Here is a 20,642-nt window from a genome sequence, read left to right on the forward strand (position 1 = left end):
ATTTAACATCTGTGAATGTCCTTACATTACTTAATGTAATAAATGCGAAATTTTAAATGGACGGATGCAAGATTATTACTTCTGAGCGGCTCAATGCATCTCTTTGAAATCTGGTATAGGTGTAGTGGCTGATCCAGGGGAAAATAAAACACAACTTTCATTCAATTGTTTATGGCTTATATTTAAAGAAAATGGTATACCAATGTGACAGTACATTAGAGGACATAAAATTTTAAAAATAACTTCTGAGAAGGATCTTTGTCAAATTAGACGAAAGAAAAGATCCTCTTTTTTTAAAACTTTCTTTAGAAATTATAGAAAGGGCATCTTTGTTAAAGATTTAATTAAATTAACCCTTTACTTTTAAAATGAGTACATTAAATTAAACTACACAAAATACTTCTTTTCTTATATGATCAACTCACTAGAAGATGATTTTATGTTAGCTGGGTTTAATTTGGCTATCTCAGTAAAGAATTGCAAAGCATCTTTGATATTCCAGTGTTTCTCCTCCAGGTACCTGAAACAAAAGGTACAAATACTGTTTATTTTATCCCTATATATATTATGTAAGTTCGAAACACGACATGTTTTACCTTTCACTTTGTTGTTTATCCAATTCGGTTAAATTCATAAAAATCTTCACAAGATGATCCTTCATATTTGTATCGGGCGGAGTTTCCAAACTTACACTTAAAATTCTCTTTGGTAAACATACCTGAAATAGAAAAAAAACGCTTTTATTAGAATCACCATTCAAACAAGACAATCTATTTAGTACAATATTAATTTTATTTCATAATTTCGTTATTTTAAAATACGTAATGTGTAAGATGAACGCGACATTGTATTAATTTTATAGTGGCAACAATTTCCTATTCCATTGATTCGGCAACGCCGCTGTCAAACATTACGAGTTACGACGAAGACAGTCGAAATAATTAAGAAAATACCCAAAATAATAATAGTTTCACGTGTAAAATATGAAGAAACATCAAACTAAACAAAAAACACTAAACGACCCCATAATTGTGTCACGAGTGAAAAATTATTTAGCAGAAAATGTGGATAAAACGTTCGTCGATGTCAGCCAAATGGCGCGTTCTCTAAAAGAGCGATATCGTGAATACACCAATAGAAGCGATAACGCATTCTGTCAGATGGTCGAAAGTGCTTACAAGGTGGTTTTACAGAGTTACGGTTTGGACGGCGCGACAACTTCGGAAGGTTCGGAAGAGGAATCTGACATAGAATTATTAGATGAAAACAACAGTGCACTCAACAATCGGATATTAGCAATGTACAAGATGCAAGACAAAAAGCGGCCGGCGACCTCCCGCAGAGCTACAGATAAATCGGGCGAGCCTATAGATATTCTAAGCAGTGATGAAGACGGCAGTGCGGCACCGAAATTACCAAAAATTAGCGATCAAATTACTATAACCCCGCATATAAATGTGGCAAACGCGGTTGCGCGTATTACGAACACGTCGACAGAAAATACCAATAAACAATTAAATACTCAGCATCCAGTTGAAAAAAAACGGAAGGCTGACACAAATAAAAATCCCATAGCAAAGAAAAAAATCGATATAGGTGAAGCTAAAAACGTAAAGATTAGTTTCGAAGATATTGGTGGTTTATCTGACATTATCACACAGATTTGTGACTTGATATTGCACATGAAACATCCAGAAGTGTACAAAGAGTTGGGTATAAAGGCACCAAGAGGAGCTTTGTTACATGGACCTCCTGGCACAGGAAAAACATTGTTAGCAAATGCTATTGCTGGTAAACTGCAGTTGCCATTAATTGCAGTCACTGGTACTGAATTAGTTGGAGGTGTATCTGGAGAGTCAGAGGAGCGAATACGTGAACTATTTGAGAGGGCAGTGTCGGTAGCACCATGTATTTTATTTATTGATGAAATAGATGCAGTGTGTGGTAATAGAATACATGCTCAAAAAGACATGGAGAAGAGAATGGTAGCACAATTATTGGCTAGTTTGGACAGTCTTAGTGAAAATAACACCTCTATATTAATACTTGCTGCTACAAACAACCCTGATGCATTAGATCCTGCTTTAAGAAGGGCAGGTCGTCTTGAACAAGAAATAACTTTAGGTATTCCATCCTTAAAAGCGAGGAAGGAAATTTTGGAGATTTTATGTAAAAATTTAGCTTTGTATGAAGATGTGAATATGAATGTGCTGGCACAAATTACTCCAGGTTTTGTTGGGGCTGATTTACAAGCTCTTGTCAATAAAGCTAGCACATATGCAATTAAGAGGATTTTTAAAGAAATTCAAAACAAGACAAAGTCACAACATGTCATAATACCTCAGGAAGAAACTGAACTGAAAGATAATGTCAATAATATTCCAAATGGAGACCAAGCTAATGAAGAGCCTGTGCTGAATGAAGAAAAGAATGGAGATAGTCCTCAAGAAGGTGAAAATCTCCAAAAGGATGAATCAGAAGTACCATTAGTAGAAAACCCTCCTGAACCTGTAAATATCTTTGAAACAAGTCCAGATGCTGTTGATGAAAAAGAACTCTCAAATAATCCATTTAATGATGTTTTGAGCCTCCTTGAAAATAGCATGCCTTACACTCCTGAACAATTGGTAGGACTTTCTATAAGACATGAAGACTTTACAAGAGCCTTAAAAACAACAAAACCTTGTGCTGTCCGGGAAGGTATAGTTACTGTGCCAGATGTTACTTGGGATGATGTTGGCTCATTAAATCAAGTACGCAAGGATTTGCAGATGGCAGTTTTAGCACCAGTGAAGTATCCTGAGCAATTGAAGAAGCTTGGCTTATCAGCACCCAGTGGTGTTCTACTTTGTGGACCACCTGGCTGCGGTAAAACATTATTGGCTAAAGCCGTTGCAAATGAGGCGGGAGTGAACTTTATATCTGTTAAAGGTCCCGAACTATTGAACATGTATGTGGGTGAGAGTGAACGGGCTGTTCGGACGTGTTTCAGACGAGCAAGAAACTCTGCACCGTGTGTAATATTCTTCGACGAGTTTGACGCGTTATGCCCTAGACGTACATCACAGGACCACAATGGAGCAGCAAGAGTTGTAAACCAGTTGTTGACAGAAATGGATGGTATCGAAAGCCGTGAAGGGGTATTCGTTTTGGCGGCGTCAAATAGACCAGATATCATAGACCCAGCGGTATTACGACCTGGCCGTTTGGACCGCGTTATGTACGTTGGTATGCCAGCTAGAGAAGATAGATATGATATTCTAAGGAAGTTAACGAAAGAAGGTACTAGACCACAATTAGCACCTGATGTACAAATATTACAAGTTATTGCAGAGATGACAGAAGGATACACAGGTGCAGATTTATCCGGCTTAGTTAGATCGGCCGCTACAAATGCTTTAACAACGCATATTTCTAATGGTACTTTAGATGATGACATTTTTGTTACATTTGAAGATTTCCAAGCCGCTCTTACTAAATGTAAACCTTCAGTATCAGTAAAAGAGCAAATACATTATGAAAAATTGCGATTAAAGTATTCAGGGATTGATGAAAAGGAAATGGAAATGGAGACGGAGCCCACAAACGAGGAGTCAATGGATACAGTGTGAGAATCATTCAATTTTAGTTCATTTCTATTTATATTGAATCTTACAATTTAAGCATAAGTAATAGTGCCAAGTGTTCATTTAAGCTATTTTCTGTTGTTTAGATCTGTTAAATTGAACTTTCATACATGTTACATTCCTGATAGTCATGCAAAATAATTCTGTTTACATATAATTTCAAATGTTTCTTGATTGTAGATTACAGTATTTTTCTATGTAAAATTCTCTATTTCATACTAATTATTGGTGTATTATAATTGTTTTCGATATTTTGCATATGCAAATGTGTGATTATATTTGATTGGTAGTTAATGTCATAAAGTAATTTATAAATTACTGCACTTATAATCCAGTGGAATAAAAAATAAAAATATTATTTTTGAACATGGTTTTTATTACTGTTTATTGCTTTTCTCAAATATAATAAGATTTATAAACCTAATATGTAAATAATAAAGTACATTACAAAGACTATAGCAACTGCATTCAAAATTTACTTTTAAATGTAAGCCTTTTTATAGTTCAATTTAGTTTAGCAGCTTACCGTCTTCCTTTTTAAAAAATATTTTAACAGTGAAAGTGCTTATAAAAAATTTAAATTGAACTTTTCGTGCAATTTCATAAGTCGATAACTCTGTCATTATAAAGCATGCAGAGATTTAATGCATAGTTTATGATTGTCTTGGCTTTAGTAGTTTACAAACAATGAAGCCAAGCGAATGTTGTTCAGTAGTACGTCAGTTTAAATTTACACGAAACAAAGCAGTGATGTCAACATTACCACAGACTGAACAATTGCGATGATAAAAGTTTTTAAGCATAGATTATTTTCCAAACACAAGGAATCATTCATAACTAGCTTTCGCCCGCGACTTCATCCGCGTGGAATTGATAAAAAACAAAAGTGAGTAGCCTATGTGTTCTTCCAGATTATCCTTTGTCTATGCCAAATTTCATCGAGATTTGTTCAACCGTTAAGGCTAACAAACATGCATCCATCTAAACTTTCGCATTTATAATATTAGAAATATTAAATCCAAGTTTTGAGTTAAAATATAAAGATGTTCAAATTAGAAGCCCGGTCTGATCTAATCCATACTTACCTGTTAACAAAGCTGCATTGCATCTAAAAGTGTATTCTGCACGGCGTCTAATGCAGAATTGAACACTTTCATACTAACAAAGTGTAAACACACTTTATTCTTACGTATTATGTTAGCAAGCAAGCGTAGTATATTTTTGAATAATCCTTTTTTTACATAAAGCGCTATACTTACGATACGCTATATGTTTTCACGTTATTAAATTTAGGGGTTAAGAAATTGATAAAAATTGACATGTTAGAAAGGGATAAAAACTACAAGCCAATAGCAAAGAAGAAATATTGCTGGTAACGGTAATTGGTAGCCAATGGCAAAGACCATTCTCATTTAATTTCAATTCTGACATTTGCAAAAAGAATCAAATAAAATTTGCATAATATGCGGAGGAAGCCGCACAGGAACAGCTAATTAGTAATAATATAATATTTGTATTTTTGTATTGTATAGAAAAAAATCAAAAACTTGGACGATTTAAAAAAAAATTCACCACTAAATCATACTGTTTTTTATTACTTTTTGCTACTTGCCATGTGGAAGTCGCGAGCAGTAAGTAAAGAAAAAAAGATTGGACTCACCGCTGTCTTGGTGAATGCAACCTTTAGCGATTCCTCCGAGGGCAGCTGCCAGTGCAACATGTCGTTACATATCTTGTATTCCAGTCCATCAGTCGTATGCAGCACCACTGTCTTAGTGAACGCTACCATATGTTCTTCGTCAGCTAAACTGTCTGTTGTTATTTTTAAAATCCCGCTTATGGTTAGAAGCGTCGATGTTCTCTAAGGAATTAATTAATTTTTAATGCGAAATAGAATTTACAATATAATAGCAATTTTTAAAATATTTAGTCGTGATTTAGGATAATTTGATTTTCGCCATCTTGGCGTTGACGATTACATGCGGAGGTGATTAGAATTATAAATCTTACTAATATTATAAATGCAATAGTATAGATGGATGGATGTTTGTTAGAATTTGTAGCCTAAACGGCTGAACGGGTCTAGATAAAATTTGGCATAGATGTAGAGGATAGTCTGGAGGAACACATAGGTTACTCACTTTTTTTTTTCAATTCCATGCTAACGGACTAGCGGGCGAAAGCTAGTTTTAAAAGTATAATTAACTGTCATTAATATCAACAGGGATTTATAGGAACGTTGTAAAAACTGTTATGTCCAAAACCTATCCATTTATACAGATCAATGAATAAATACAGTTTACATTTATTCTTTGTTTTACGGTTCAATTGTATTTGAAGTATGTAGCATGTAAAGTAAATTCAGATTTTCTTATCTATGAAAAAAAAGTATTTTTTTTTGATTTACCGTATGAATCAAGACGTCTACGGTGAAGGTAGCAGGATCGTGTTGTAATTTCGGCCATTTCTTTAGCAATTTGACAATTTTCTTGGCAGTGTAGAGACAGCCGCCGATCATGTCGCCCGTCTGTCTGTTGAACAGGAACAAGGCGCGGTTCCTGCGCCACTCGGACATACTTACTGCGACACAAAATTAAATATATAACCTTTATTTTTTACAGGTAATATGAGCGTTTCCCGTTGGTATTCATTTTAAACTTAGGCGATCTATTATATAGATTTGATCATCCCAACGGTAAAATCTTCTAGGGCCGATTGATCGATGGACCGATCGCTACAACGGGAAACATCAAAAAAAAAAAACATATTTTTTTCCGTATGTCGCAGTGTCAAACTCATTGTTCAACTATCTTTTGTTACCATATTAAAAAAAGAAATTATAAACTTTACTAAAAATACACATATCACATTTTTGTATTCAAAAATTGTTGAACGAATACAAATTCATATTGCTATACACTATTTCTAGTAGTATTTAAAATATTTACTTACATAAAGAAGATCTATAAGTGACAGTTAAAATGGCGTTTGCGTCATACATGTCCCCAATTAAATCTCTTTCATGAGGCGGCAATTCCATTATAGGGAAGTACGTCTCTAGAAATTTGTCTACGAGTGCCTTAGCTTCAATATCACAGTAGTTTTTGTGTATTTTTGGAAAATCGCCTTTAATCGGTATTTGTATCCCGTCCTAGAATAAAAAATATTTATATCAATAATAATTGACCTCCAAGGACATCTGAGCTGATGGCAAAGTCAAACTAAAATATTACAATCCTTAGAAAAATTAACTTTAATTAATTATTTCTGATCATGTTATTATGCACTTGTTAGTTGATTTATCGGTTTTGTGTATACTTGTTTACTATTTTCCTATGTCATTGTGTGATTGATTTAGTTGTAAAAAACACTCTGTCAAGGTCAAAAGTGTCATAAGATATTTGTGATATTGTTATTTTATGTCATTTTCTGTGTCTTGGGGTTTCAACATTTTCTGACAGATCAAACTGCAATCGCATTCATCGGCCCAGATATCCTTCAGACGTATTCTTTCAAACACAATTACTTGTAACGTATTTAAATATCTTAAACGAATTAAAGACGGGTCAACTCTCACTCTTCCGGTGAAGATAATGCCTCACGAAAATTTAAACAGTTTAATTTAATATCGTTTTAGCAATTAGCTAGAATTATGGACTTAAGTACATAATTACAATATAAAAAAATCATTAATACTTACAATTTCCCTAAGCATTGGAAACAGCATCCTCGCTACTCTGACATATAGTTGAGGGTCTCTATAGTCTGAGCAGAGCGGGTTCCCCTCCAGCATCAGCGAGGTCAGCGGCAGCTTCCTGCAGTTCAGGAGCGCCGTCACTCGCTCCATACAGTTGTAAGACACGTCCAAGTATTGCAGCTGCGGTGAACTATGTTGCAAGTCGAAACCTTCTATAGAACTGTGGAAAATAACTATTTCAACATACATGAATGTTTCCCTTTGAACCGTTCTACCGATCATCGGATGGAATTATTTTCCCATTTGGTCGATTGATCCTATGGTTTCAATCGACTCGTTAGGACGTTTTCCTATTTGGCCGATTGTATTAATGTGTTTAATAAACTCAGTAGATTTTTTTTTATTGGGCCCACTGATTCTATGTTTTCAATCGGCTCAACAGTAAACACCCTTCTACACAATGATCAAAGTAACATTTTTAGCTTTTTTATGAATCCTATTTGTTTTTAAATTTAAGCATTACTTACGTAATTCTATTATGAGATAACACGAGATGTGTTAGATTCTTCCATACAATTGACACGTGCAACTCTATGATACCGATTTGATTACTTATACGATTCAGTGGATAGTAAATAAAGTGGCTTATATCTGAAAACAAGAAATAAAAAATAAGGATGAAATCCAATATAATCAGATTAAATTTGTGGAAATAATAATTCTATTATCAACACAATTTAAAACTTTTATCGGATTCTAGCTGTTCCCGTGCGGCAATATGAACCCGCATTTCACGCCCGGGTTTTTTACCATATTATTCACCTCCTAAATTTTATTGGGTTATAATTATTTTTTTTTTTCAAAAGTGTGATTTGATTACTGACATCCTACATAACTAAGTAGTGTGCTTACTACTTATATTAGTACGAGCTGTTCCCCGCGACTTAGTATGCGTGGTATTAGAAAACATACAAACTATATAAATTGCAAAAAGCTCCGTATCCCTCGGGAACCGGACATTTCTCGGGGATGAAGCTTATCCCATGTGTATTCCAGACTTTGTTTTATATCTGTGCCAAATTTCAATAAGATATGTTGAACCGTTGCAGAATGATCGAGTAAACATTAAAAAATCAAATTAATTAATCCCACGGGAACCGTAACTATTCCAGGGATAAAAAGTAGCCTATGTGTTCTTCCAGACTATGCTCTAAGCCTGTGCCAAATTTCATGGAGATCCGTTCAGCCGTTTAGGCTACAAACGCTAACAAACATCCATCTATCCATCCATCCATCCATCCATCCATCTAAACTTTCGCATTTATAATATTAGTGAGAAGTAAGATAGATACAATACATAAAATAATAAACTTACCTGATTGTAATGTAAACTCTTGCAGATTCAATTTATTCTGATGTTCGAGGCCGTGCATTATTCGCTGCCGCAGCACTATTTTGGGTAGGAAATTAAGCGTTTTGATATCTAAGTCAATATCGTATATGGTAATATGCAGTATGACGTCACCGCGGCGCGCTGCGAACCCCAACTTGTGTAAGGCGACAAGAGCTGGACGACATCTTATAACCAGGAACTTACATTCCATTGGTGTGAACTAAAACCAGGTTCAGGTTACTAGAGATTTTATGAATAAATCAGTTTAAAAATCCCATATCCCATATATAAGATATGCATATGACGCCAAATTGTACCAAACTTTTTTTAAGTTTACTTCATTACTATAAAAACAGTCCTGCAAAGATTTTTTTTTAATATAATGTGATTTAGTGGCAAAAATTAATCATTAAAAAGTGTCTTTTTTCAAATTCCCTCGCTAAGTTCTAAAACGCACACTATTGGTCGAAGCAAGTGGCTTATCTATTATGGCGTCGCTGTGTTGACAATACACAGTTCATTTACGTTAGTTTATATAGAAATACACTCTTAAAGTATTTTAATGTAAACACGATAACAAAACCAACTTTAAAATAAAAAATTAATAAATAGAATTATTAATTATCACTTATTTGTTCCAGGAATAATAAAAATGTATCGATTTTTGAATGTTTGACCTTGAGAAACTTTGTTGTGTTTTACGCCGAAGTGACATCTGAGCGTAAGTTATGAATGGAATAGACGATTGACGTCAATCGTCTCATGACAACTCCGGTCGCGTTTTAATCGCTCGAAAATGGTCGTCATTTTATTTTATTATTTTTAGCTCCATGGTTGAATATTTTCGCGTCAAATCTTTTTGTGGTTATTTTATTACAAGTAGAATCGTTTAAAATAAGAAAAAAAATACAGGCATATTCCCTATTACTATTTATGATCTGAGTAATGTCTAATGCAGCTTCGAGGATAACACTTTTGGAGGGATCGGCCCTACGATCGATTGGCCTAAAAAAGTTTTTCCCTTTGAGCCGATTGACTCTATGTATTTGAAGACATGGAAAATGGTAAACACCCAGGATCTCGACATTTGTGTTTCAAGCCTCATATCGATAACATATCTTAGAATTAATTATTTAAATGTAAAAATTTAAAATGACAATGTTAAGACAACGCTTATTTTCCACTACAATTAGATGCTGGATCCACTGCAAATAAATATAGCGCTTAGAAATAGGAGATCGCGGTTAGTGAAAAAAAGGTTTTAGAGTAGACGAATAACTACTGAGTTTTCAAAGACTGGAGTGTAATTCAATTTTAAAGCTGACTTTTTTATTTAAATTGTGAAATCTGTAGTCACTTTTGGTCTAGATTTAGTATGAGAGTTGTACACTAAGGGTCTTTTAGGTAGCAATTAATAAATCTGAAGTTTGAAGTTAATTCATAAAAACATCAATATGGTCAGAAAAAAGTGTTTTATTATATGTAATTATTACATACCTCTATGAAGCAAGGCACAAAACTTTTGCCTTTTAGATTCTCCAGCAAAGTGTCCAATACGTCTTCCTTACTCCACGTGGTAGGATATCCTTTGACAGTTAATTGAATAAATATATTATTCCTCTCGTACACCTCCTCCATTTGTTCTTGTTCCATTATCATTACACTCTGAAACAGAATAACTCAGTTTAATGGCTAATTCTACTAGACAGCTGCGCGACTGGAAAGGAAATGTCAGTTTGCAAGCCAATGATCAAGAGGGAGGAGAGGCCAATGATCAAGAGGGGGGAGCAAGCCAATGATCAAGAGGGGGGGAGCAAGCCAATGATCAAGAGAGGGGAGCAAGCCAATGATCAAGAGGGGGGAGCAAGCCAATGATCAAGAGGGGGGAGCAAGCCAATGATTAAGAGGGGGGAGCAAGCCAATGATCAAGGGGGGAGCATGCTAATTATCAAGAGGGGGGGAGCAAGCTAATGATCAAGAGGGGGAAGCAAGTACTTATCATCCCATTATCAAAATACCACTGGAGAATACCTTAGAAACTCTGGCGCCGACACTTTTCCTTACAACGATGTTATTCTTCCACGGCCAACTGTCTAAATACGTCATCACAATATCATCTGAACTGTTTATTATGTCCTCTCGCAAATGTACGGGCACATACTTATTAGATTCATCCTCACCCACTACCTCCCTATGAAAAATACATAATAGACATAAGATTTTAACAAAACTGTTTGCTTAAAAAAATAACGGTGTCAAAACAGCTATTTTTAAGTAATACAACTTATGATAATGTATAAATCGTATGACATCGAACTCAGAGGGAATTTTATTCCCATTGAACCGTTTGAATCGACTCAAGGGGAGTTCAACCAACCGACCAATAGGTCGAAAGGTCCAACGGGAAACACCTTGCTTTACAATTACTATTCCTTTTTTCGTCACATATCAGAATCTTTAAACGACCAGTGGTAGTGTTCAATGAATGAATAAAAAAGTCAAAGAACAAGGGAATAAATGAAATAAAATATTAATGAATTATATTATTACCTGGTGGCTTGTTCTTTGTTGAAGCTCAGATTAATAGTCAGTTTAGGTTTTTTAGGCTGAGCGCAAGGGCCAAGTCTGTCGAACGCACTGAGACGTCTCTGTCCCACTTCACATAAGTCAGGTGATGACGAACTATCGCGTACTTCTGAAATGAAAATGTAACAAAAATATACTTTTCTGTGCAATATTTATACATAACGAGCTGTTGCCCGCGACTTCGTCTGCGTTGTATTAGAAAACATACAAACTACATAAATTAAAAGCTACGTATCCCTCGGGAAGCGGACACCTCGGGGATGAAGCTTATCACATGTGTACTCCAGACTTTGTTTTATATCTGTGCCAAATTTCATTAAGATATGTTAAACCGTTGCAGAATGATCGAGTAAACATTAAAAAACTAAATTAATGAATCCCACGGGAACCGTAACTATTCCCGGGATAAAAAGTAGCCTATGTGTTCTTCCAGACTATGCTCTAAACCTGTGCCAAATTTCATGGAGATCCGTTCAGCCGTTTAGGCTACAAACCCTTACAAACATCCATCCATCCATCCATCCATGTAAACTTTCGAATTTATAATATTAGTAAGATAAGATAAAAATCGTTGCAGTGAAATTCGATCGAATTAAAAAATAAAAACAAAACAGATATATATCTATACATCTATATCAAATTCAATCGAAATCCGTTTATGCTACAAACTCTAACATCTATCCATCCAACTAAACTTGATACAGTTAGAGTTAACAAGAAAAATAACTACGTAAAGCAATTTTTAAGGAAACAAACTTTAATTATTCAACGATTAGGAATATTTCTACTTAGAAGACTAATGGCAAGATTTTTTTAATCGTTTTTTATGCGTTTGCCGTTTTTTAATTGGTTTATTTACCTTTTAGTTTTAATATATGTATTGAACTGCTGTTATACTTACCTTCATTAACTTTATTAGGTTCACCATCTTCTGTAAAGTTATCCGAAGGTGAATAAGGTTGGGATGGGATCGTGACCGGCACATCATTGCTTACGTACGTCGATGTGTTCGTACGGAAATTATTTTCTGTATACAATTGTTGGAGATATGCCGGTTGGTCAGGTGGTATTGGCATTATTTGTGTCATTAGACCTGGATTGTTAGGCCTGCAACCTGGAAATATTTTGCTTTTAAAATAATAGAAGTTATACTATTATTGGAACTATTGAATTGCATAACTTTTTAAAAATAAAACACTATCTAGATTATTATTGTTTTATAGTAATTAATGGTCTATGGAACGATTAGAATTTTTATGTGTTTTCTATTTTATTTTTTAAATAAAAATTAAAGCCTGGACAAAACATAAATATTATTTTTACTAATAGACTCATTTGAATAACTTATTAATTTTTTGACACTAATTGGGATGTTTCCCGTTTGGCCGATTGAACGGGAAACGCTCACAAATTATAAAAAAAAATAAATCAACTTACTCTGAGGTTGGATCGCTCCAAAGTTTGCCTGTTGAATCACAAATGACATCGGCACTCCTAGCAAATAAAAAAACCATATTACTAAATAAATCCGATTATCAAAGAAAATCACTTATAAAGTTATTTATTTTAATATATTATAAACTAGCTGTTATTAGCTTATTGTTTACATCTGTCAAATTTTAGCAAATGTCAAAATTTCCGTTACTATAACCTTGTTTCCTTAATGATGGCAGCTTGTTGTACATGGTCCCTTTTCCACATGAAGTTTTTTTCCCAATTATTTGCCCCCTAAGTTTTATAGCCTAACAATATATAGCCTAAACGTGTTGTAAGTGTAGAGCTTCTTATGCCGTGATTGCTGACATCCTACGCCACAAAGTAATATGTGTTTACGCTTTATTTTATTATATAGAACAGAAGAATATAGAATATAGAACAGAAGTATAGATTACATTTATAAATTGCGTGTATTAAATAAAATAGAAAAAATTACTAAAGAAAACACTAAATTTGTTTTAATAGTAAATTCCTTACCTCTCGGCAAAACACCTGAAACCAACAATATTCAAAATTAATAAAAAATATGCCACTATAACTGCCTTTGCGACTTCAAAAGTGTGAAATAGACATAAAAACTATTATAAATAAGACCAAATGTTATGTGCCCAGATTTTACTTAAATTTTCTTGTATACTTGTTTTCATTATTTCCGCATATAAATTAAACACGCCTTTTACAGTATAGATATTAGTGCGATATATCACTTTTTTGCTTTATTTTATTTTCCCTCTCTTTTCCATTTCACTTATAAACATGACTATCATTTTTTTATTTATTTAATGCTGCAACTGACGTACTGCCACAAAAGGCTTTTTACAGAATACCAGCGCTTATTGCTATACTGTAATAAGCACTTAGCTGAGTAAAGTCCTTATCCATTCAGCATAGCAAACTTAGTTAAAAAAAAATCTTGAAAGTTATGATTTTTTTTATTGATGCTTATTATTGTGTATTTGTATATTTTTTGTTGTTGTTTGTAAAACTTTCTTTTCCTCCGTCATTATTTTTGTCAACTGTGTAATTAAGTGTATGATGTTTGCCTTCTGAATGGATTAAATGACTTTATTATTATTATTAACCTAAATCATCGGCTGATAACGTCAATAAAGTTGTTATTTAAATATAATAAAATTGTTAGGGCCTATCCCACTACTGGCTGATAAAGGCTCAGATAGCTTAAAAGTGACGGCACTCTCAGATCCGAGTACCAAAATCCGATACTTCCACATATTTGACACGTTGGATTGTTATCTGACAGTTTACAAGAATTGTGAGACCGGCCCGCACGTTATATACTTACTTCGAGGTATATTAATGGGTTCCGGAGCATAGATTCTGTGATACAATAGTTCTAAATCCGCTGTAGGATAATCATTAGGGTTCACTGAAACATTTGTGACACAAACAATGAAAGGAATACGCAATCTTTAATGTAAATAATAAGCAACTTGAATTACAATTATAATAAAGCGTCAAATTAGACATATTTCGTTACACGAGGGAGAAGATACAAAAAATAAACAAATACAAAGTGTGATTAAAATAAATATAGATTTTTTTATATTATTCAGGTGACAAGCAAGCGGTCACCTGAAACCGCCGGATGTGTGAAGCGACCACTGCCCATAGACATTCGCAATTGCCGTGTGCAATGGAATATTTCTAACAGTTTTGAAATAAGGTAATAATTAAAAAAGAATATTAACCATGTTTTTCTTTAAAACAATTACTTGGAAAGAAACTCACTCATTGGTGGACATACAACATTCTGCAAGTTCTGGTATGCATTGATTGCTGGGTTTGATGTGCTTGCCGTTTTCTTTGGTTTCACTGAAACACCTATAAATGCATAGACGATATTTTAATAACCACATGTGTTGGAACCTTAGATGTATCTAGCTTTCGCCTGCGAATCCGTCGGCGTGGAATTAAAAAAATAATAAAAAAACATGGCCTCTGTTACTCACAAATAAATTACTTTTCTAACGGCGAAGGAATTTTTAAAATCGGCCTAATATTTTTTTAGTCATTTCAATCCAAAAATACAAGTCTTCCTCTTTATAATATTACTATAGACTAGCTTTTGAATACGACTCCGTGCGTGGAAAAATAAATTAGGCTATGTGTTCTAGTGTATGTTCTACATATATGCAAAATTTCATCTAGATCCGTTCAGCGGTTTACGCTACAAACTCTAACAAACATTCATCCATCTAAACTTTCTCATTTATATTATTGGTATGATGGATATCTAAGCAGGCTTCTTCATTTGTACATCAGCTGCATAAATAAATACATTTAAAAAGCTTTAGAAATTAGTACATGTCCATCCATATATTTTTAACTTTCAATACATACTATTAATGAATATATGCATGTTTATATTAAAAACCGAATGTCTATACAATAGGGAATATGCATGTATTTTTTTCTTTTTTTTAAACGATTCTACTTGTTATAAAATAACCACAAAAAAAATTGAAGCGAAAATATTCAACTATTGAGCTAAAAATAATAAAATAAAATTACGACCATTTTCGAGCGACTAAAACGCGACCGGAGTTGTCATGAGACGATTGACGTCAATCGTCTATTCCATGCATAACTTACGCTTAGATGTCACTTCAAAGTAAAACACAACAAAGTTTCTCAAGGTCAAAAAGTCAAAAATCGATTCATATTTATTATTCCTGGTACAAATAAGTGGTAATTAATCATTTCTATTCATTAATTTTTTATTTTAAAGTTGGTTTTGACATCGTGTTTATAGTAAAATACTTTAAGAGTGTATTTCATAAACTAACGTAACGTAATAAAATAAACTAACGTACGTAATAATATAAACTAACGTAAATGAACTGTGTATTGTCAACACAGCGACGCCATATTAGATAAGCCACTTGCTTCGACCAATAGTCTGCGTTTTAGAACTTGGCGAGGTCATTTGAAAAAAGACACTTTTTAATGATTAAATTTTGCCACTAAATCACATTATATTTAAAAAAATCTTTGCAGGACTGTTTTTATAGTAATAAAGTATACTTAAAAAAAGTTTGGTACAATTTGGCGTCATATGCATATTGCCTATTCTCAAGTTTAGTAAATGTAAACACATTACATACATTCCTATACATATAATTTTAAAGTGAAAACAATTAATAAAGCATTATATCCTACTCACTCTGACTGTAAATATCAAAATAAAAACATGTTATTGTACAAGTATTTATACAGTGTAAACTAAATAATTACCTTGATTAGTTAATATAGGTATTGTCTTGAGAACACTATTTGAATTTGTGTCACTATTTTTCATGTTGGAGAGAGGTTGTTTCATTAAAACTGGAATTTGCAATCCTCTATATCCTTCATTATCTAGAAAATAAACATAACGCAACAGTCAAATAAGGCCACACATGGCATATCACAGAATTATGTCAATAAAGGTCGAATTCTGAAACGAAACATGAGATATCAATTTCTTGAAATTATAATGTGTCTTTAATATTGACTAGCTGTTGCTTGTGATGTCCGCGTGAAATTAAAATAAAAAAATATAGCCTGTTAACATAGTGTTACAATAATAGAAACGGAATGGGGGGCAATTTTATAAAAATCTTTGCAAGTCGCTGAGTCGCTTAGTCTCTCAGTCGCGCAGCCGCTAACATGTTCTCTAGCCGTCAGTACCTTAGTTCCTTCTAGTCTTGGGCTTAATCGGACATTTGCAAGTGCGCACCGTACTAGTACAATTGGGAAAACGTACTAGTACATAATTTTAGTGACGAAGTGTAGGGCTTTTCATTAAAAAAGGAATTATTCAAAAATATGCTGTATTGCTGACATCTTAGGCAACAAAGAAGTGTGTTTACGCTTTATTATAATAGTATAGATATAGATAGATAAACATAATGTCATTTCAGTATTCGGCCGTTAGATATGTATTTTAATGGGCCCAATTAAATTGAGAATCCATTAAACATAGAACCTAAATTAAATATTAAAATTGATTAATTATATAATACTAGTTTTCGGTCTCGACTCCGTCCGTGGAATTAAAAAAACAAAAGTGAGGAGCCTTTGTTCGTCCAGACTATCTCCTACATCCATACCAAGTTTCATGGAAATCCGTTAAACGGTTTAGGCTACAAATTCTAACAAACATCCAACCATCTCAACTTTCGCATTTATAATATTAGTATGATTGGTACCTGATTTTGCTTGATTTTGTATATCCAATATATACTCATTGACATGTGTTGTATTCAGAGATTTATTTTGTTCTTCATATTGATTTTTATTTGATGTTTCAATTTTTTCTTGATTTATTGTTGCATTTTGTTCTTTATTTTGCTCAATAAGAGGCTGCTCTTGTTGCTTTTGATTGAATTTAAATTTTTTTTGAGTTTTCCCTTGTATGTGTAGTAAAGGTTTTTTCAATGCTTGTCTGGAAAAAAATTTAATCAACTCAGATGGATAAAATACAATAGAATATTTTCATAAATTGGTTAAATAACAGCTTAAAATTTACGTGAGTTACACACTATAAAAAATTAATATGGTATATGGGACATGAATGAATATTGTGTGTGCGCCCTTGACTAAACTATCGGAGAACTGTTGTGCTTAACTGAAAATCAAGTATTGTAGTAACCTCCATATGTTCACAGGGATCAAAAGCGACACTAAACAGTTGTGCAATAGTTGTCAAAGTTGTGTCTCTTAATTTCTGTCTGTCTTTTAGGTATTACTCTTATGAAGCTGGAAAGGGGGAGTGGCCTGATTTTATAATTAATATTTCAAATTTAGTGGGCAGGGGGTAGTCTTTGAATCATGTTGCCAGGGGAAGGGGTCCAAAAGTAGCTAAAACACTGTAACAATTGGGTTTTAGCTATTTTTATAACAATAAATGGTTTCAAATGTGAATAAACTTACGGAGTCTTCAGTGCCTGTGTTTGAGCTAGAGGTATTGAAGGTGATGTATCATCGGTCAACTCTGGTACATGCTGTATTGAAGTATTCATTTCAATAACTGCACTAGTACTCTCTTTCTTTATATTGTTTACTTTATTATTCCCTTGTACATTAACATCTTCCCAGAATGGTACCTTTGTTGGAGATCTTTGAAAAGTGGGAGCAAATATTTTACCTTGCTCCAAAAACTTCTTCTTTTTACGTCCTCTATATCTGCAAAATGAAAAAAGAATATATTACAATGACATAAAATGTAAATATAGCAGTCTTTATTTACATTGATATACAGTCTGGGTAATTAGCTGTGTTCCACCAAAAAAGATACAATTATTTGAACAGTTGGAAACAAAACTTGAAAAAAAATCAATACAAGAAAGCTTATAAATGTATCTTAATAGAAAAGACATAGTTATACAGGGCTAGTTCATTTTTTTTTATAGTATAATATGGCAAACGATCAAGCGGCCACCTGAATCCACCGAAATGAAAAGCGACCACTGCCCATAAATATCCGCAATTGCAGATGCGTTGCCAACCCTTAATTGTCAGAGGAGGAGATGCACATAAAGAGAATATTTCCCCTTCCTACGCGTCTCTTCCACCGTCAAATCCACTTTTCCTTCCCATTCTTTCCTTTTAAGAAAAAGGATGGCAAGGGATTAAAATAAGGATTCCGGCATCACACTCATCAGACGAAACGAAAAATTGCTTCACACCTGTTTTCTGTGTGGTCGTGGTATTTATTACACAGGGCGAGCCGGCCCATTCATGCGAAGATGATAAAGCAGGCTCTATCATTGTTATAGTTTTACCATTTATTTGCACTACTTCTATCTAATAATGTATTTGTTAAAAGAGGCACTTTTCCTAAAGACAAACACTACAGTTTTTTGCAACTGTACAAACCACTGTGAATTGGAAATATATTATCTGTTTTGTATGAAACTGACTCTCTTTTAACTTAAAATATCTCAACATTTTAAGGTGTATAATAACCGATACCTTATTTAGCAACATAGATTATCTTAAATGTAATTTATTTGGTTAAAATAAAAGTTCATACCATATTAGGGATCTAAAACGATATAACTTTGTACATTTTTTAGATGTACTAAGCAATATCCCAATGTAAACGGGTATTTTAAAAGTGTGAGAAATTAATAAGAAACTATAGTTCTCCTTTTGTTCAACTACTTACTCCGCTTCTTACACTCCTCAGTGTTGTAAATTGTGAAAATATTAGTAAGTAAACACGTTATATATTTTTAATAGAAAAATTTCAAGTATATTATGAAAACCATTGCTATTTTGCTAATACAAGAATGGTTATGTGAGCCGACAAATATATCAAAAACAGAACCTTTGTTTTTTCGTTAACGGAACATTCATGATAAACTTATTTTTGGAGTAACAACCTTTGAGATACAATTAAAATGGTTAAAGTATTCTTCTTTAAATGTTAACAACAACAACAACATGTATTTTTGAAGTGACATTTGCTGATATTTTCGAATGACATTTGACTTTGACATATGACATCATTAATTTACTCTTTGGTATCGTTTTGTTTATGGTTCGTATATTATAGGCTTGTCAGCAACGTATTATCTTAGCACTTAGGGAAAAGTATTAATAATGGATACCTAAACATGGCTTGTATCAAAAAAATCAATTTAAACTTTTTCTACACATCCCCTACTGTGTTTATTTAAGGGTAGACGACGCGACACATCTGCAACCTTGCTTCAAATTCGTAGTTGAGTATTCGGATTCGAAAACCAAGCTTATAGTTTTGTTTTACCAGTAAGCTGGTTTTGTTTCTAAACACACCACCCCACCACGAGCTACCATACCCAGCGATTAAATTAATTTAATACCAACCAACAGGTTTTCTAGTTTAAAATAAATTATTTATAACGTTATAGTTAATTTTGGAATAGAAATTGCACTGTAAGTGAAATATGGATTCTATAACAATTACTTAAACTTTATTAAAAGTAAGTACGTAAATAAAGAATAAATCTTCACAAGAGTCTGTAAAGTACAAACAGATCTTTCATTGTACAAGACAGGGTTTGTTGAAAAATTTTTAATATGTATTCATGAAAGAAAATTTAGTATCATCTCTGAGATCCTCCGGGTAACATGCACTCGACGGCGCGTTGTATATTGTAGCGACACAAAATGCAATATCGCTCGTTAAAACCACTTGACCTGCAGGTCTTACGGTTATACAGGCGGTTTTATTACAGCCGAGACACTTTACTGAGCGAAGATTAAAATAACAGGCGGATATTTTGCAAGAACAACTACTCACCCGCGAGCCCGTCGCGTCGCAGCGCAGATGAAAAAATATATCATCTTTTTTTTAGAAAAAATTGAATCGGAAACGTAACTTGCTACATTTAAAGTATGCGCGTTTCTTTTTAATATACTCGCCGTATTTTATATAACATGGTATAAAATGTTATTTGTGAAGAACATGCAAATGTTAGATGCTATCCAATATTCATTAATTACTTAGGTTGCTTTTTTTGATTGGAACCTCCTTGTCCCCGTGTAAAGAATATAATGGATAAGAGCTTTTCCCTTTTACCTCCTCCTTTGCTCGAAACTCCCTTTATTTTGTGTGTTTTTATGCATTTGTTGAGGAATTAAAAATGTTAGAGAATAAGGTAACAATCCCAGGCTCTAATATCAGCTTTTCATTTCCTTAAAATAAGTATTAACATGACAAGAGGAGATCAATACGTTAACCTTTGTGAAGAAAAATTAAAAGATGTATTGTTTATCTCATCGACTGCAAAGAAAAATTTTAATTAAGAATCGTTGAACATCCTGTATACACCTAACCTTCCACCTCCCTGCC

The 20,642-nt window shown here is 33.5% G+C and overlaps 2 protein-coding genes across 4 annotated transcripts; one reads left to right on the forward strand and one right to left on the reverse strand.

Moving 5' to 3' along the window:
- Nucleotides 1-177: 177 nt before the first annotated feature.
- On the reverse strand, nt 178-19,278 carry LOC106108871. 3 transcript variants are annotated; one of them, XM_013290173.1, is made up of 20 exons: nt 19,134-19,278; nt 17,735-17,986; nt 17,011-17,246; nt 16,055-16,177; nt 14,549-14,641; nt 14,103-14,186; nt 13,277-13,291; nt 12,740-12,796; nt 12,204-12,416; nt 11,267-11,411; nt 10,748-10,907; nt 10,214-10,381; nt 8,699-8,936; nt 7,851-7,974; nt 7,327-7,543; nt 6,579-6,777; nt 6,034-6,206; nt 5,287-5,487; nt 597-718; nt 178-520 (listed from the first exon to the last, which is right to left on the reverse strand). In XM_013290173.1, exons 1-20 carry the CDS (start codon nt 19,160-19,162, stop codon nt 409-411), a joined length of 2,961 nt encoding a protein of 986 aa, XP_013145627.1. In that variant the 5' UTR covers nt 19,163-19,278; the 3' UTR covers nt 178-408. The 3 variants fall into 3 exon arrangements, with proteins under 3 accessions (XP_013145627.1, XP_013145629.1, XP_013145628.1); XM_013290175.1 differs by having other exon boundaries at nt 19,189-19,259; XM_013290174.1 differs by lacking the exon at nt 19,134-19,278 and adding an exon at nt 18,972-19,093.
- LOC106108873 (nuclear valosin-containing protein-like) lies at nt 867-3,952 on the forward strand. Its single transcript, XM_013290176.1, has one exon. The coding sequence runs from the start codon at nt 984-986 to the stop codon at nt 3,609-3,611; it is 2,628 nt and encodes an 875-aa protein (XP_013145630.1). The 5' UTR covers nt 867-983; the 3' UTR covers nt 3,612-3,952.
- Nucleotides 19,279-20,642: the final 1,364 nt, after the last annotated feature.

Source organism: Papilio polytes, unplaced genomic scaffold, assembly GCF_000836215.1.
Source record: "Papilio polytes unplaced genomic scaffold, Ppol_1.0 DF821400.1, whole genome shotgun sequence".
Classification (NCBI taxonomy): domain Eukaryota; kingdom Metazoa; phylum Arthropoda; class Insecta; order Lepidoptera; family Papilionidae; genus Papilio; species Papilio polytes.

Excerpts from the sequence above, each read along its gene's own strand:
- LOC106108871 (XM_013290173.1), bottom strand. The coding sequence starts at position 19,162 with ATGAATGTTCCGTTAACGAAAAAACAAAG. Across the intron at positions 719-5,286 it reads TTGCATTCACCAAGACAGCG|GTATGTTTACCAAAGAGAAT; the intron begins GTGAGTCCAATC and ends TTTCTATTTCAG. Across the intron at positions 521-596 it reads GATAAACAACAAAGTGAAAG|GTACCTGGAGGAGAAACACT; the intron begins GTAAAACATGTC and ends CTTTTGTTTCAG.
- LOC106108873 (XM_013290176.1), top strand. The coding sequence starts at position 984 with ATGAAGAAACATCAAACTAAACAAAAAACACTAAACGACCCCATAATT.